This window comes from Salvelinus namaycush, chromosome 22, assembly GCF_016432855.1.
Source record: "Salvelinus namaycush isolate Seneca chromosome 22, SaNama_1.0, whole genome shotgun sequence".
NCBI classification, from domain to species: domain Eukaryota; kingdom Metazoa; phylum Chordata; class Actinopteri; order Salmoniformes; family Salmonidae; genus Salvelinus; species Salvelinus namaycush.
The window spans coordinates 26,542,638-26,560,252 of record NC_052328.1 but is presented as its reverse complement, the minus strand read 5'-3'; the positions used below and the strand labels follow the sequence as shown (position 1 = coordinate 26,560,252).

General features: G+C 43.5%; 1 protein-coding gene across 2 annotated transcripts in view; it reads left to right on the top strand.

Annotated features, from left to right (window-relative positions):
• LOC120017702 (attractin-like protein 1) overlaps positions 1-17,615 on the top strand; it is a 314,009-nt gene that overhangs the window by 110,302 nt on the left and 186,092 nt on the right. For both annotated transcript variants that reach the window (XM_038960633.1, XM_038960634.1), the window contains 2 exons: positions 3,736-3,972; positions 4,917-5,054. In XM_038960633.1, the coding sequence (XP_038816561.1) occupies positions 3,736-3,972; positions 4,917-5,054 (375 nt within the window). The remainder of the gene's footprint in view (positions 1-3,735; positions 3,973-4,916; positions 5,055-17,615) is intronic.

Below are 17,615 nucleotides of genomic sequence, written 5' to 3'. Positions count from 1 at the left end.
AAAAAACTGTTGGCGCTTAGGAAGACAATATTTCCACCCTGTGTAAACACTACTGCCTCTGAGGCCGGGTGAGAGGAGAGCTTCTGTGTTTCTAATTATGAAGCACAAGATTGTAGTTGGAGAAAAAGACAAGAACCTAGAAATTAATCAGCAGCATGGTTGAATAATGCAACAGGGACAGACTCTGAAACACAGATTCTGGGGAGAAAAGTTCAGCTGAACACATCTGTGGCTTGTGGAAATGGGAGCGGTTCAAAACCATATCTCCTGGCAAAAATTCTACCGTTCATTCAGGAAAACTCACATGACAATAGAAAGGAACATCTTGGATAACTTCCTCAGACCTTTTGGTCTCATAGGGGTTATTTTTGAGTTAACTTGTGTGTCCTGCTTCAGTTGTGTTTCAAAGCTAGTTGTTCATATTGTTGAGCTCACAACCAGTTGACTTGTTTAACTACTCCATGATGGCCAAACCTGAGTCAATCATTTACATTTTTATTGTATTATTGTTATACAGTATAAGCAGGCTATAAATATTGAATCACAATCACGTTATTTCCTCTTATGCTCGACAACAAGTTCAAAGAAGAAAAAGAAGAAAACAATGAATAAAAGTTCAATCGACCAGTCCAACTTCTCACACGCTCTGAATGAAAACCAATTTAACTAGCCCACCAAGCTTACCTCGGCTTCTGAATCCATTAAAGGAAGTTATGGATGGAGATTTTCATTGTTAGCGTTGAATGCTGTAAAATATGTATTTTCTAATAAAGCTTTCTTTTGAATGTCAGAAACATTTTAGGAATACCAATGTATCCTCAATAGAGACAGTTATGGAATTCCATTTATTTAGGAAAGAAAAGGTCAAGCCATTGGAAAGTTTAAGCAACACAAAGCACTTTTTTACTGGATATGTCCTCAAGAAAAATGAAACGTTGACAAGGAAGTTAGAAGTGTATTAGTCCCAACTCTGCTTCGTCAAGGACAGGCAGTTAAGATGATATGTTTGTCAGAGTCACTAACTAAATGTCTGTAGATACACACATTAGCTGTGCATGGGTAAAATCACTGGGAAAGCCAATCCAGGAAACAAAAGCCATATTATAACATACAGTACCAGTCAAAGTTTGGACACCTTCTCATTCAAAGGGTTTTCTTTATTTTTACTATTTTCTACATTGTAGAATAATAGTGAAGACATCAAAACTATGAAATAACACATATGGAATCATGTAGTAACTCAAAAAGTGTTATAAAATATATTTTGATTTGTTTATTTTTGTTTGTGATTCAATATTCATAGCCTGCTTATACTGTATAGCAATAATACATTCTAAATGTAAATGATTGTCTCAGGTTTGGCCATCATGGAGTAGTTAAACAAGTCAACTGGTTGTGAGCTCAACAATATGAACAAGACTCTGTCTCTTCCCTTCCTGTGACGGTCCTCATGAGAGCCAGTTTCGTCATAGTGCTTGATGTTTTTTGCGACTGCACTTGAAGAAACTTTCAAAGTTCTTGAAATGTTCCGTATTGGCTGACCTTCATGTCTTAAAGTAATGATGGACTGTCGTTTCTATTTGCTTATTTGAGCTGTTCTTGCCATAATATGGACTTAGGATATCTTCTGTATAAAACCCCTACATTGTCACAACACAACTGATTGGCTCAAACGCATTAAGAAGGAAAGAAATTCCACAAATTAACTTTTAACAAGGCACACATGTTAGTTGAAATGCATTCCAGGTGACTACCTCATGAAGCTGGTTGAGAGAATGCCAAGAGTGTACAAAGCTGTCATCAAGACAAAGGGTGGCTACTTTGAAGAATCTCAAATATAAAATAGATTTTGATTTGTTTACCACTTTTTTGGTTACTACATGATTCCATATGTGTTATTTCATAGTTTTTATGTCTTCACTGTTATTCTACAATGTAGAAAATAGTAAAAATAAAGAAAAACCCTTGAATGAGGTGTGTCCAAACTTTTGACTGGTACTGTAAATGTGTCAGAAATGTATTTGAAAGCAAGGCTGACATACAATACATGAAAGCTTATATGGAAAGAAAGTGCACCTCCATTGGGGCTTTTTGAGCTTACTTTGTCCTCTAAACTGACAGAACATCCCTACTTTCTGATTAAAGTGCCGATGTTGCACATGTTAATATTCAGTAAATATATCACGCCGATAGAAGTTGTTTGGTCACGGGGGGCTTTATCAAAGACAGTAAGTGTTTTGTTGTCTAAACGTTGGGTCTGTTGTATGAACAGATATTCACCTCTCCCTGGGCCTAGGGGCTGTACTCAGTGGAGTGTGAGTGCTCTTGTCGTCAGCCAACCACCTGCTTTTGTCAAGACAGTCCGACGGGTTCCAACATAGCTGCCACCCGCATCCCTCTCCCTTCTCTGATAGACAGAACCAAGGGCACGTTTGCTAAATGTTTGCAAAATGTCGATCTTTGGTTGGAAGTCTGAGTCAGAGTCCAGCTTTCAATCAATGATGTGAAGAGAGTACAATGCATTCGGAAAGTATTCAGACCCCTTCCCCTTTTCCACATTTATTTATGTTACAGGCTTATTATAAAATGTATTAAATTCATTGTTTCCCTCATCAATCTACACACAATACCCCATAATGACAAAGCAAAAACAGTTTTTTAGAAATGTTAGCAAATTCGTCCATTAAAAATGGAAAAATCACATTTACAATAGTATTCAGACCCTTAGCACTTTGTTGAAGCAACTTTGGCAGCGCTTACAGCCTTGAATCATCTTGGGTATGACGCTACAAGCTTGGTACACCTGTGTTTGGGGAGTCTACCCCATTCTTCTCTGCAGATCCTCTCAAGCTCTGTCCGGTTGGATGGGGAGTGTCGCTGCACAGCTATTTTCAGGTCTCTCCAGAGATGTTTGATCGGGTTCAAGTCTGGGCTCTGGCTGGGCCACTCAATGACATTCAGAGACTTGTCCCGAAGCCACTCCTGCGTTGTCTTGGCTGTGTGCTTAGGGTTGTTGTCCTGTTGGAAGGTGAACCTTCACCCCAGTCTGAGGTCCTGAGGTCTCTGGAGCAGGTTTTCATCAAGGATCACTCTGTACTTTGCTCCGTTCATCTTTCCCTCATCCCTGACTAGTCTCCCAGTCCCCTGCCGCTGAAAATCATCCCCACAGTATAGTAGTTTATTATAGTGCTGGCACCACCATGCTTCACCGTAGGGATGGTGCCAGGTTTCCTCCAGACGTGACGCATGCACTGTATGTAATAAGGGCTTACAGCACCATAATAAACTATACTTGATCAACTTCAATGTTGTTATCTCCAACTCAAGCCTTGATAACTTGTCTCAGACAATAACACTGCATTTCAAGCCCAAAAGAATGTGCCCATTGTCCTAAAGGTGGGAATAATAATCAAAACCAATATATTTATACCCAGCCTCTAATCCATTAAATAATGAACCCTCTGGCAATTACAGTAAGAGTCAGTGGCTGTCTAAGAACGTATTAGAGAGTATAGCCTCCCAATGCCAACAGAATGAATAAAGTAATCAGTAACACATGTCTACTTTATTTATGTGGTGGATGGATGTAACATTATTTATACTACGGATGAATATTATCAAGATCAGACAAGTATTCTATGAGGAACTTTTCTATGTGTCTGAATAATCTCTCTCACTCTCTCTTGCTCTGTCTGTCTCGGTCTCTATTTTTCTCTGTCTCTCTTTCTCTTCTAGCTCAGAACTGTTCGGGCCTGAGGACGTGTGGCCAGTGTTTGGATCAGGCAGAGTGTGGCTGGTGTGGAGACCCCACTAACACAGGGAAGGGCCAGTGTATGGAGGGGTCATACCGCGGGCCCATGAAAAGCCCCTCCAGACAGCCCAGAGACAGGGAGAGGGACAGAGACATGGTGCTGGAGCCTGGTCTGTGCCCCAAAGATAAAGGGTTTGACTGGGCCTACATCCACTGCCCTGGTGAGTCAACAGACACCCACACAGACACCCACACAGACACCCACACAGACACAGACACACACAGACACACACACACACAGACAGACAGACAGAGCGAGAGAGACACGTCATGTAGCACATCAATACAACCATAAATGCACAAAAACACATTTGTATTCTATCCCTTGCCTTCACACTTAAAGCTATACATCCCCTCCTCACACTTAAAGCTATACATCCCCTCCTCACACTTAAAGCTATACATCCCCTCCTCACACTTAAAGCTATACATCCCCTCCTCACACTTAAAGCTATACATCCCCTCCTCACACTTAAAGCTATACACCCCCTCCTCACACGTAAAGCTGTACACCCAACCCCTCCTCACACGTAAAGCTGTACACCCAACCCCTCCTCACACGTAAAGCTGTACACCCAACCCCTCCTCACACTTAAAGCTGTACACCCAACCCCTCCTCACACTTAAAGCTATACACCCAACCCCTCCTCACACTTAAAGCTATACACCCAACCCCTCCTCACACGTAAAGCTATACACCCAACCCCTCCTCACACGTAAAGCTATACACCCAACCCCTCCTCACACGTAAAGCTATACACCCAACCCCTCACACTTAAAGCTATACACCCAACCCATCCTCACACGTAAAGCTATACACCCAACCCCTCCTCACACGTAAAGCTATACACCCAACCCCTCACACTTAAAGCTGTACACCCAACCCCTCCTCACACGTAAAGCTATACACCCAACCCCTCCTCACACGTAAAGCTATACACCCAACCCCTCCTCACACGTAAAGCTATACACCCAACCCATCCTCACACTTAAAGCTATACACCCAACCCATCCTCACACTTAAAGCTATACACCCAACCCATCCTCACACTTAAAAGCTATACACCCAAACCCTCTTGATTCTCTCTCCCTCCCTCTTCCCCAGCTTGTCAGTGTAACGGCCACAGTACGTGTGTGAACGGCAGTGCTTGTGAGCAGTGCAGGAACTTGACCACCGGACCGCAGTGCCAGACCTGCATGCCTGGTTACCATGGTGACCCCACTAACGGCGGGAAGTGCCAAGGTAAGTACAGTGATGGGTGCAGTGCACCAGAGTGGACTGGAGGGGCCAGTGTTTAAAGGTTTTGGCTCTGAGATCTGTGCGTCCTCCAAGAAGCAGACTGTTTGAACAACAGTAGAGCCAGAAACGACTGTGTTGAAAGATGCAGTAGACAGGCGCTTCAGCCTCTCTGTGTTTAATCACAGTTCTATCAACCCTGTCCAGTCCTGTGGTGAACATTGTTATGAAACCCTGATCAGAGAAATGGAGACTATGATAGTGGGATAGACAGAAAGAGTAGGAGAAAGAGAGTGAGTGAGCGTGAGCGAGAGGAAGGTGTAATAACATATTTCTACTGCTGACAGATGTGCGTTTTCCCCGCTTGGCGTATGACATTAAATCCCTCTTAATCATTTTCTTATATCTTGGAGTTGACTGGCAACGAACACGGTTGATAGACGCCTCCCCTCTCTCTCCTCTCTCTCCTCCCCTCTCTCTCCTCCCTCCATCACCCTCTCTCCCTCTAATAGGTTTAACGCTGTCATGATTAAATTGATTAACTACCGTCCGTCCGTCATACCACCTTTGCTTGTGTACCAGGCTGACTCCTGAGGACTGTGCCTATAGAGGCTGTTTCACTCCTCAGTCTTACAGAATAGATGGATTTACATGGGCCTTAAGTCACTGATCTGATCCTTGAGAGACGGGGAGAGAGACGGGGCCTGAGAGCGAGCGGGAGAGAGATTGAGAGAGACCGTCATCAAGTTTAAAATATGAGGAGCTCTGAGCTGCCCTTGTAAGAATGGAGAATAGAAGGATAGGGGGAGATGGAGGAGGAGAGATTACCCAGTCTGGTGTCCCCATGACTGATGAAGAGCTGACCTTGTACAATGTGACAGGGGGCTATGTGTGTGTGTGTGTTTTGAAGGAGTGTGTGTTTTCACATATGCTATGTGGTGTGGAGAATAGCCTTCCAAGTCTATCACTGACAGGTTCACCTTGTAGACACTGAAACCGTCTGCTCGCCCTGTCCAGCTTAACCCTGCCCAGTCTAGCTTGGCTTGACTTGCTGCAGGAGACCTCTCTCTGGGGCTTGGAGTACTGAGAGGGAGAGACTAGCCTGTCGTGGGCTGTGCATGTCAATTGACTTTTGAAAGACAGACCAGCCTTGTGACATGACATGTTGTGTAGGGGTTGGAGAGGGGATTTGATAGAGCTTGGTGAGGGAATTTACTGTACAAGACCAAAACGTACAATACCAGACACTTTCTTTTGGCTACAATACCAAAACAAAGTAAGACAGCCAGTGTTGCGGGAGCTACACTAAACCTGGTTGATGCAATGTACCACGGTAAGCGTTTGATCTCTTGTTGTGGTAGCCATGACTGATCTGTTTCTCCTTAAAGCTGTGGTTGTACTTGTGTATCACTCTTCTGAAAACTTCTGGCTGGCTTACTTATTATTTTTGCTCTGGACAAGTGGCAGCTTAATAAGTCTGACTTTGTGTTTTTTTCCACTAACTGCACTGTAGGCATACAGTCACACAAAAGTCATCCAGGGAGCCCCAGCAAGCTGATGGTTGTTGTTCTTTCAGTTTCTCTCTCCTTCTCCCTCTCCCTTTCTTCCTCCTCCTTGCATAAAGCCAGCACTGCAGAGTTCAATTAAAATGCTGTTTATTGCTTTTGGATATGGCATGCTGTGCTAGTCTGGTGAATTCCATTATAGGCTCTTGGTAGAGCCCCTTCAGCCACCTAGTCCCCCTCAGACCCTGTCTTTACACGTGACCAACCTGCCTGTCTGTCTCTCTCTCGCTTTCTGTCTGTCTGTCTCTCTCTCTCTCTTTCTGTCTGTCTGTCTCTCTCGCTTTCTGTCTCTCTCTCTCTCGCTTTCTGTCTTGGTGTCTGTCTGTCTTGGTGTCTGTCTGTCTGTCTTGGTGTCTGTCTTGGTGTCTGTCTTGGTGTCTGTCTTGGTGTCTGCCTTGGTGTCTGCCTTGGTGTCTGCCTTGGTGTCTGCCTTGGTGTCTCGTTCTCTCTTTCTGCCTGTTTAAACAGTTTGTTTGTTTAATGGTCTCCAACCCTGACTTTTTTTTGTGTGGTTTCGTGCTCTCGATGCCTCCTGAGGGGATTCATAAACTCCTTTTGTGTTGTTGTTTGCTTGCCCTCTAACCTTGCCCTCTAACCTTTCACATCTCAGTGTCCCACCAGAGTTGTCTTATTGCCTTTCATAAAGGCAGGAGCAGCCTACTTTAACACCCTTTCTAGATTTTTTGGTTCTCGCTCTCTCCCGCTCTCTTTCTCCCACTCTTGGTCTCTCTCTTTCTCTCTCTGTCACATACACATGCATACACACACACACACACACACACACACACACACACACACACACACACACACACACACACACACACACACACACACCCTCTGGCAGTGCCTTGGCGGGGTATAAATGAGTGTCTGTCATGTTCAGTGTGGGAGGATGCTGTTGTGTGTGAATCCATGAACAGCCAGCTCATGTGTATCCTGCAGTGAGAGGGAGGGAGTAGACAGCAGGACAGCTTTTATCTGTGTGTGTGTGCCTGTCTACGTGTGTGTGCACGCACACACTCTACCAGAGGGAGGTGAGGGTGGGACTCCGTCATCAGGACCTCAGCTCAGCACGGGGTTTTGTCCTCCCTCCTGCTCACCCATTCTGATGGATTAGACAGTTGCAGCTGTTCCAGAGATGTCGTTGCTCTGGTGCCTCTGACTAGGCACCCACTGTGCCCTCCTCCGCTGACCTCCCATCAGTAAGCACTGTGTAGGTGTGTTTTGTTTATGTGTGCGTGAACAGATATATACAGTGTGTTTAAAATGCATATAAGTGTATAGATGGTTGTATGTTTGAGTCAGTATACATTCTGTATCAGGGTTTCCGTTAGGAAAGTGTGGCGCCGGACATTTGACCGGCAGCATTTTAATTTACCGGACATTTGAGAAATGTACCGTACCCATATGCATTGGGTGTGTAACCTGGTTAGGGCTTTCACCCACGGTGCTCAGAATGACAGGAATCCCAATTAGATGGTAATTCATATTAACAGAAGATGCAATTTGAGATGCAAAGATGTACAGTCCTTCAGTTATTATTATTTTAACCCCTTTTTCTCCCAATGTCATTATATCCAATTGGTAGTTACAGTTTTGTCCCATCGCTGCAACTCCCTTACGGACTCGGGAGAGGCGAAGGTCGAGAGCCGCGTGTCCTCCGAAACACAACCCATCCACGCCGCACAGATTCTTGATACAATTCCCGCTTAACCCGGTAGCCAGCCGCACCAATGTGTCGGAGGAAACACCGTACACCTGGCGACCGTGTCAGCGTGCATTGCGCCCGGCCCGCAACAGGAGTTGCTAGTGCGCGATGGGACAAGAACATCCCTGCCGGCCAAATCCTCCCCTAACCCGGCCGACACTGGGCCAATTATGGGTCTCCTGGTCGCGGCCGGCTGCGAGATGTTCATTTACTTTTGCTCAGCCAACAAGACGAGTAGCGAACAGCAAAATCACTAGCCTATGTCAATCTACTATCCCCATAGTAGAAAAGTTGACCTGTTCTATTGGTCAGCTTGTGGAGAAAGAAATAGCCTATTCCAGACAGACTCTGGGACAGTTGTGAGTCGATATTTCCCAAATTCATACAATCAGTATTTTTTTAAAGCAATGAGGCTGATGCAACAGATCAGAACATTTAGCTTAAAATGTAGATAAACTATTATTTCACATTATAAGCGCAGCAATGTGCACACGGCAGTAGGCTATGTGCTAATGTTTTTTTCCCATAATGCAAATAGCAGGAAAACACAGTTGTCAAAAACTAGTTATTTCATGTGACAGAGATGAAAATATCCTTTCGAAATTTTGAAAGAGGGGAGATCTTGTATGCAAGAACTAGCACGGGTTGCTAATATGACTAGGATTGTGCCTTTGGCTACTGGACAATGAAAGAAAGTTGATATAGTATAAAAGATTTGCCTCCACAGATATGGTCTGATTTTGGCTAGGCTACTTTGAAGCAAAGGTAAAACATGCCTCATAATATGTAGTAAAACGTTCAGGTTTCCAACAATTAAGTATATGTTTTCTCGTTGCATACTGCCTCATTGCAAAGGGGTGTGAGACGCGCTGATGAAGCCTGCCTTCCATTGCCTATACATTTGCTGTTTGAGATGCTGTAGCAGCAGCTGTTGCACTGTATGACAGATGTTGTATCTGTGTGCTTTACACGTAGGATAAATAAGATAGGCCTACATATACACGCACCAATTTAATTCCACTAAATGATGCAAATTAACCTGTAGACCGATAAGCATGACCAGTCAAATATATTTACATCGACTGGTATTTACATCAATGAATCAATGAATGCTGCCGGTGAAATGTCCAGTGCCACACTTTCCTAACAGAAGAGGCTAAAAGCATTTTTTTCCGCAATTAGATTTTTTCTTCTCCTCCCGAAAGACTATTACTCCCTATTACTGGCTAACGGAATCCCTGAACTGTATGTATTAATGCCTACATTATGTGCACAAATCTGGTGTGTGTGTGTGTGTGTGTGTGTGCACCTGCTTCAAGAAGGCCCATGGCGGTAGGGCACCCTTCCCAGCAGTCTCAGCGGTATCCAGTCATCCCCCTTTCAGAGGCCCTATTTCTGGCCACAGGCACACACACACTCTTATGGCTCTGATCTGGCACCTACTGCCTTAAAAGTACATTAAAGTTCAGCTATAGGATTACACACCTGTTACTGAGCCAAGCTGAAATGTGGAGTGGTGGGAGTTATGTGTCTCGCTACCATGCTAAACCCCAAGTCAAGTTTAACAGTGTGGAGAGTAGGCCTGCATGTCACTGACTCTGCCGCCCTCTACACTGTATATTCAAGACCAAGATGTCAGAGGTCACAAGCCTTTACCTACCTTCATTACCCTTAACCTTACAAGATCATTAAGGCCAGAATAGCAAGTCCCTTTTATCTAAAACTGCAGACTCCTCACAGTCTAACCACAGCAAGATGAAAGACTGAACCCAACCCTCTTTAGCAGAAAATAATTAGTTCTCAGAAGGGTTCATGCTATGCATTAAATAGCTATAGCCTATACAACTGGGCTTTAGAGAGACGTATACATGCTAAATATATCCTGGGGGTGAGGAAAGATGTTGCTGTTATTTAGCACCACTCCTGTCTGCTTCTAACTTTCTGTTGAAGATGTTTAATTAGATGGAGAGCTGGAACGCCAACACTCACATCGGTGCTACCTCCCACACATAGGAGGATCTGGATGTGAGCTAGACTTTTAATTCCACCCAGACATATTGTTGAGAGCACTCCTCAGGTCCAGGGGAGAAGCCTACTCGCTCACAGTAGAAATTCATGGATTCTAAGGTGCTTATGGTTGCAAACCGAGCCCAGAAGGTGGTGTGGGTGGACAGCCACATATGGAGGTTGTGATGTCTATTTGTGTTGTTTTATCTATACACTGTGAAGAAGCTACTTGGAAAAGTCTCCCTGTGTGTGTGTGGTGAGTTTTGTGTATGAAGTGGCATGTGTGCTTGTTCATGATAACATATCACCTGTGTGTTACATTTGATGTGTGCACTTGTCCCGTTTCAAGTAGCCTTTTTAGGAACTATATGCTAAATCACAGTGTGCTGCTCACAGCAGGAAAATAATCCTACAACAACAGGACGTGAATTATTATGTGGATTATAATAGTGGATATTTTTGTAGGGGTTGATACATTTTTCGTAAAGATAAATCAAGTCTGAAATTAAGTGGAAATGACCGACTTTAAAGGCCTTTTTAAAATCTTTAATATACTACAATTTGCATTTTCTGCTGCGCAGGAAAATTGTCTGTGATGACAAAGTGATCAAATTAAGATCGCAGGTCTGTAGGGTTGAGATTTATGAAGTGGGCAGAAAATGATATCCTTCCAAAAGAGAGAGGATTAGACTCATAGCTTGGTTAAAAACAAAAATCTAGCAAAAAACAAGGTCATTGATGATTGGCCCTGTTTTCAGACAAAGATCAACATGAGATGGATCAGAATCACATGCCCCTCTCTCCATTCATGTCCATCATCTCCTCCGTATTGTCTTTCTGACATATTCCAGTAGGGCTCACTGGGCATCTAGCTGCCCCTCTTAACATGTCATGTAGGCAAAGCTCAGTGACACTTAATCATGTTTAGCCAGGCTTCATTTGTGATCCACATGGGTTATTAGGTTTACTTTCATCACTGACGGCTTTGTGAAGGTCGTGCTCTTTACCGACAGACCGCTCTACAAATACCTGTGTGCCGTCTGCCATGATGTCATGAAATCTTCAAGGTCCTCTGTCAACCAGACGTAGAGATTTAGTAGGACTCTATTAAATCAAAAATAAAGAATTGAACCCTCACATTCAGAGAAGCGGGTCGATGCCTTATAGTCAGTCTCTCTGACAGCACATACAGTGTTGCTGGTTTTGATTCCATGATTTGATCTTTTTACATCATACGTGTATGAGGTATGTTATGCTGTGTGCCACAGCGACTGAAAAATGCTGCCACGTTTCAATTTCTACGTGAAGGAAGAAAATCCCTGGGCCCAATTCAATTATTTTATTCATTACATGATTCTTTGAACTCGTCACTTGCTGGAAGGCCTATGGAGAGGTTGGAAGGCTGGCCTGGGGAGATGAAGCACTAGAGGAGACCTGCACAGCTTTATGTTGACTTGTATCACATCTATAAAGACTCCTCCTGCTCACCAACTATACTCCAGATATCGTTACTGCAGGAAGTCTCACCTGTTCTCTTGGCTAGTAATAGTAGCTTGAATACCTCATTCCCGTTCTGACGGAACTCTGGGCAGACTGAACCCTTCTCAGATTGAACAGTGGTGTGTACTGTGTTCTAAGGTATACGTGTACTCTGTGTACTCGGGTATTTGTGTACTCAGTGTACTGTGTACTCAGTACTCAGGTATACGTGTGCTACTAGCACATTAGCGTTGTTTCAACACCTCTTCAAATCAAAGTCCATAATGTTAATGCCTGCGTGCATGGCTTTGGACACCTCAACAGTACTGTGGTGTTAGACTCCAGTAGATTCATGTTGAACCTATGTCTGTGGGCCGTTGTCCTGTCACAGCCTTATTAAATCCCTCCACCCTGGTGTATAAAAGTCTCAGCCTATAGACTCTTTAGCCTGCGGTATATCAGCCTGGTGGTTCCTACATCTCCTGCAGTAGAAATGAGTTACCTCTGGTTTGTTCAGCCATTCCTATGAGGAAAAGGAATGGGGAAAGAATAGTGTTTTGGGATGAAGGGTAGCAGCCAGGAGTCAGCTCATCACAATTTAAAATAGACATGGAATGGAGGCGATGGGAGGTGGAGGGGATTGGGGAGAGTAGAGAGGACATTAGCGGGGGTAGAGAGAGTTATGTGAGTGGTCAGTGCAGTTATGTTTTCCTCCTTTTGGAATGCAGTTATGTTGCTTTAGCTTTTATCTTGTAAGGTGAATAGTAAATCAGCAATTAAAATAAGTGCATTTAAACTATACTGAACAAAAATATATACTCAACATGTAAAGTGTTGGTCCCATGTTTTATGAGCTGAAATAAAATACATTTTCCATATGCACAAAAAACATATGTTTACGTCCCTGTTAGTGAGCATTTCTTCTTTGCCAAGATAATCCATCCACCTGACAGGTGTGGCATATCAAGAAGCTGATTAAACAGCATGATCATTACACAAGTGCACCTTGTGCTGGGGACAGTAAGGCCACTCTTAACATGTGCAGTTTTGTCATACACAATGCTACAGATGTCTGAAGTTTTGAGGCAGTTTGCAATTGGCATGTTGACTGCAGGAATGTCCACCAGAGCTTCTGCCAGAGAATTGAATGTTCAATTCTCTACCATAAGCTGCCTCCAACATCATTTTAGAGAATTTGGCAGTACGTTCAAACGCGCCAGCCCGGGACCTCCACATTCGGCTTCTGCGGGATTGTCTGAGACCAGCCACCCGGACAGCTGATGAAACTGAGGATTATTTCTGTCAGTAATAATGCCCTTTTGTGGGGGAAAAGTAATTCTGCTTGCCTGGGCCTGGCTCCCAAGTGGGTGGGCCTATGCCCTTCCAGGCAGACAAATGGCTGCGCCCCTGCCCAGCCATGTGAAATCCATAGATTAGGGCCTAATGCATTTATTGCAATTGGCTGATTTCCTTATAAGAACTGTAACTCAGTAAAATCATTGAAATTGTTGCATGTTGCTTTTATATTTTTGTTCAGTGTATTACTATGAAATCTTGGTCATCCATAAAAAAAAAATACTTTCCGACCAAAGTACTAGGATCAAGATTCCAGCTCACTACTTGTAATGTAGTGATGTAACACAAATAAAACTACACACACACACACACACACACACACACACACACACACACACACACACACTATTGTAGTGTTTGTGCATTAGATCTGCTGTTTCTATGCACAAACGCAGAATGTAGTGGGGTGAGGAATTATAGTCTCAACAGGGGTTTGCACAAGAAAGAGGAAATATTATTTATATCAAATCCCCTCGTCAGTTAGAGGAGAGTTTAAAAAATATATATTTTATTTTTACATGTTTTTTCACTTCAACTCCCTTCCCTCCCAGACATCGCAGTTTAGTGGCTCCCAATGCAATACTGTTTTCAAGGCATCCTCAATCAAGGCAGGTTTTAATGTGGTAAAGAACTAGCAGTGACACATGCCATGTTAAATGAAAGGATGAGCAGCCGGACGCAGGACACCCAATGTAAATCGAATCAAATTTTCAAATCAAATGTATTTATATAGCCCTTCGTACATCAGCTGATATCTCAAAGTGCTGTACAGAAACCCAGCCTAAAACCCCAAACAGCAAGCAATGCAGGTGTAGAAGCACGGTGGCTAGGAAAAACTCCCTAGAAAGGCCAAAACCTAGGAAGAAACCTAGAGAGGAACCAGGCTATGAGGGGTGGACAGTCCTCTTCTGGCTGTGCCGGGTGGAGATTATAACAGAACATGGCCAAGATGTTCAAATGTTCATAAATGACCAGCATGGTCAAATAATAATAATCACAGTAGAGGGTGCAGCACCTCAGGAGTAAATGTCAGTTGGCTTTTCAACTGCTCCTGCGGTCTCTAGAGAGTTGAAAACAGCAGGTCTGGGACAGGTAGCACGTCCGGTGAACAGGTCAGGGTTCCATAGCCGCAGGCAGAACAGTTGGCCAGGTGGACTGGGGACACCTGGCCAACTGTAATTGATGTAGCCAGGGAGTGTAATTGATCTTGCCAGGGAGCATATAAGGGATTAGGATACTGTTCCACCTTGTTAGAAACAAATCAGTTTCCAGCAGGTAACTTCAACTCTAGTCCTGGAAGGCTAGAAAGGAGTGCTTAATTGACCAATTTATGATAGTCCACTCACCTGGATACTCTGGCCTGAATCAATGGCTGATTTTAACAGGCAAGGTTTTAAACGGGCAGGCACTGCTGACCTCCCAGATGGTTACAGCAGGGTCTTTTATGGTTCAATATGGGGCTTAGGTGGTGGGCGTGACAGGGGGCGTGGCAATGGGCATGGTCGACCCGTTGCGGCGGCCACATTTTAGAGAAAAATTTAGAGGCCCCATTTTGCCATTGCAGAGACATTTTAGCATTTTTAAGCCCATTTCCTGCAATTCTAGCAGAGAGAAATGTTTGCAGTTTTTACGATAATTTCCTGTGATTCTAAATACAGTATTCTGCCATGGAGCTGGGAGAACAATTTGCAGTTTTAAAGCAAATGTCTTGCAATTCTATCCATTTTGCCATGGCTAATAGTGTGTTATTTTGCCTAAATCATTACTGCTAAATTGATTGTTTTTGGAATTTTTATTTCTCCATGACTGTCTAGCTTTTTATTTTGGTGATTGTTATTCTCAAAGATGATATAATTGTTTTATATATAGGTACAATACCTTTTCTACATACTTTATTATTAACAAAATTCACTTTGGACTTAAGTGGCCCGGAAAAATGCTTGGGCTGCCCTGCCCGCCCAAGGATTTTAATGGCAGAAAAATCTCTGGGTTAGTCTTCAAATGAAATTGAGGCTTAACCGTTTTATTGAATCACATCAATGGATTCTGCAATTCCTTCTTATTTCAGTACTTCTGCCCCCCCCAAAGCTAACTCAAAGACACTTTTGTATACCATGACAGATTCCTTTCATTTTGAGAACTCAGCCACACGTTTTAACTTTAGCGAAAGAAGGGTCCTAGAGGAACTGGCAGAGGGACTGTCAGTGTATGTCACTAGAAGCCAGTGCTACCTGTATGCCAGCATACACCACACGGTGTTGCACTATAAGGACTCACACTCTAAGACAGTGGTCACCAACCTTTTCTGAGCCAAGATCCTTTGTGAATCTGAATGCAAGCCGAGATCTACCGCTCACGACATAAAAAAACGTAAGCCTGTGCAACATTAACCAATTAAAAACAGTTCTGTAGCAATGAGGTTTGTGTAGTAGGCTATAGGCCCAATACATTATCACTGCATATTGGCTACTCTTGATTTGACATGCCAATGTTGTTCTTCTCAGACCACTTTGAAATTATATTTCAGCATGTTAGGTATATGATCACACTGATAATAGATCATGTGTTGTATTACTTGTGAGGCACAGCTGAGTGAGCTTAATCAATTTCTCTTTTTTTTACTGGATTGAGGGCCTGGATCTGATGGTCAGTCTGAGGGGAGGGAGGGAGCAGCGGTGAGGCTGCCTCTCACCTGACTCACTCTCCCTCCGCTCTCCCTCCACTGAGAAAAGGGGACACAGTCTTCCAGCTGATGGCGAAACTCAAGTCGCACTGCATTATTTCTGCCTCATGCGCCAATTCATGTTACTCCTATGACCAGAGAAAGTTAAATACTCTTTGATATTAAAGACAGGCCTCTAATAATAACAACACTAGCTTATTGAAACACTTTTCTGCTACACTCATTCATTGTAGCTGCAGTGCTGGTTGTAGCGTGAGTATTAGTAGGGAGAACGCACATTTTATGGCTCATAAACTGTTGAACAAAGTGTTGACAGTAATGAATAACTTAAACATGATCTTATTCATAAAAACAGCAGCTCTTTGCTGTCTCTCTCTAGTCATGGTTTTGAAATCTCACATTATCATCAACTTTGCTGTGCGTTCGAGGCTTCTTTTCACAGTATATGGCTCGAGGAAACTGTGCAGACGCCGTGATCTGAGCTATCTGATTGGCCAGCGGTAGGCCTTGCACTTGATTTGCTCCCTGGGCCTGCCGGGTAGCCAGAGTTCTACCTTTAGACACATGAAATGGTTCAATATGGGAACACTTTTCCTTCCTAGTGCTAGGGCTGCTGAATCAAGTGCACCTGCCGCCAACAGCGCAAACCAAATAAAAAAAAGAAGTAGGAATGTAGGAGACCCTAACCCTTTTCTTTTTACAGAAATGTTTGATCGACCGGTTGGTGACTACTGCACTAAGATTTGTCAAGTCTCACAGGACCAGAGTGGGAGGCTCTGGAGTGTCAGCCCTGCCACTGTAGCCAATCAGCTAGCCAATCACATTGTGTTGTCTCAGAACTGGGCTCAGAAGTGTGAGCTGCATTATGTCACAGTGTTCCTTTGTGTCTTCTGAAGAGACTTGTGGATCTTACAAAAGATGCATTGGGGTTTCTCCTGCTGCTGTGTATAGACGTGTCCGTTGTTGAGAACTGCTCAAAGCTCTTTAGTTTAGAAGCAGTCCCTGTAGACAACCACAGTTTGGAAGAACAAGAGTAAAGTGATGGTCGGCTGTGAGTCCGCTAATATGCATCTGTATATTTACTCTACACTGTATGCATGTTTCTGCAAGCATAGCCGTGTTTTTGTGATATCTACAGTATGCCCTGCTGTAGTGTTATAGTGTCACATCTCCCTGTCTAAGTGCCTGAACAGCAGCCTCTGAAGCACACTACTCTGCACCACTCTACTCCTATAATGTGAGTACATTCATAGAGATCCTAATTTAGCCATAAATCAGCTCAGTGTCTGCTCTGCACAGAGAGGAGAGGCACTCTACAGTCCTGCAGGCTGCTCCCTGTCTGTACAGTACAGCCTACAGGAGTCAACCCACTGTTACACAACACATACTAGACAATTTGGAAGTTTGACAATCTACTTTGTAGATTTTAGTGCCGCATTTGATTTAGTGGAACATGAAATAATTTTGGCAAAATTAATTCATTATGGTTTTAAGGAGGTACCATTGAATTGGGCACAGTCATATCTAACTGACAGGAAACAGTCCACCTATATCAATGGTTAATTTTCTTTCCCTCATGCTTTAAACTGTGGAATACCGCAAGGCAGCTGCCTTGGGCCACTTCTTTATTAAATATATACCAACGACCTTCCTTATGCCTTATCTGAAACTCAAGCTACTATATTTGCAGATGATACTACAATTTATACAGCAAGACCATCTGTTCAACAGGTACAGAAAGCTTTACAAGGAGATTTGGAGAATATCAG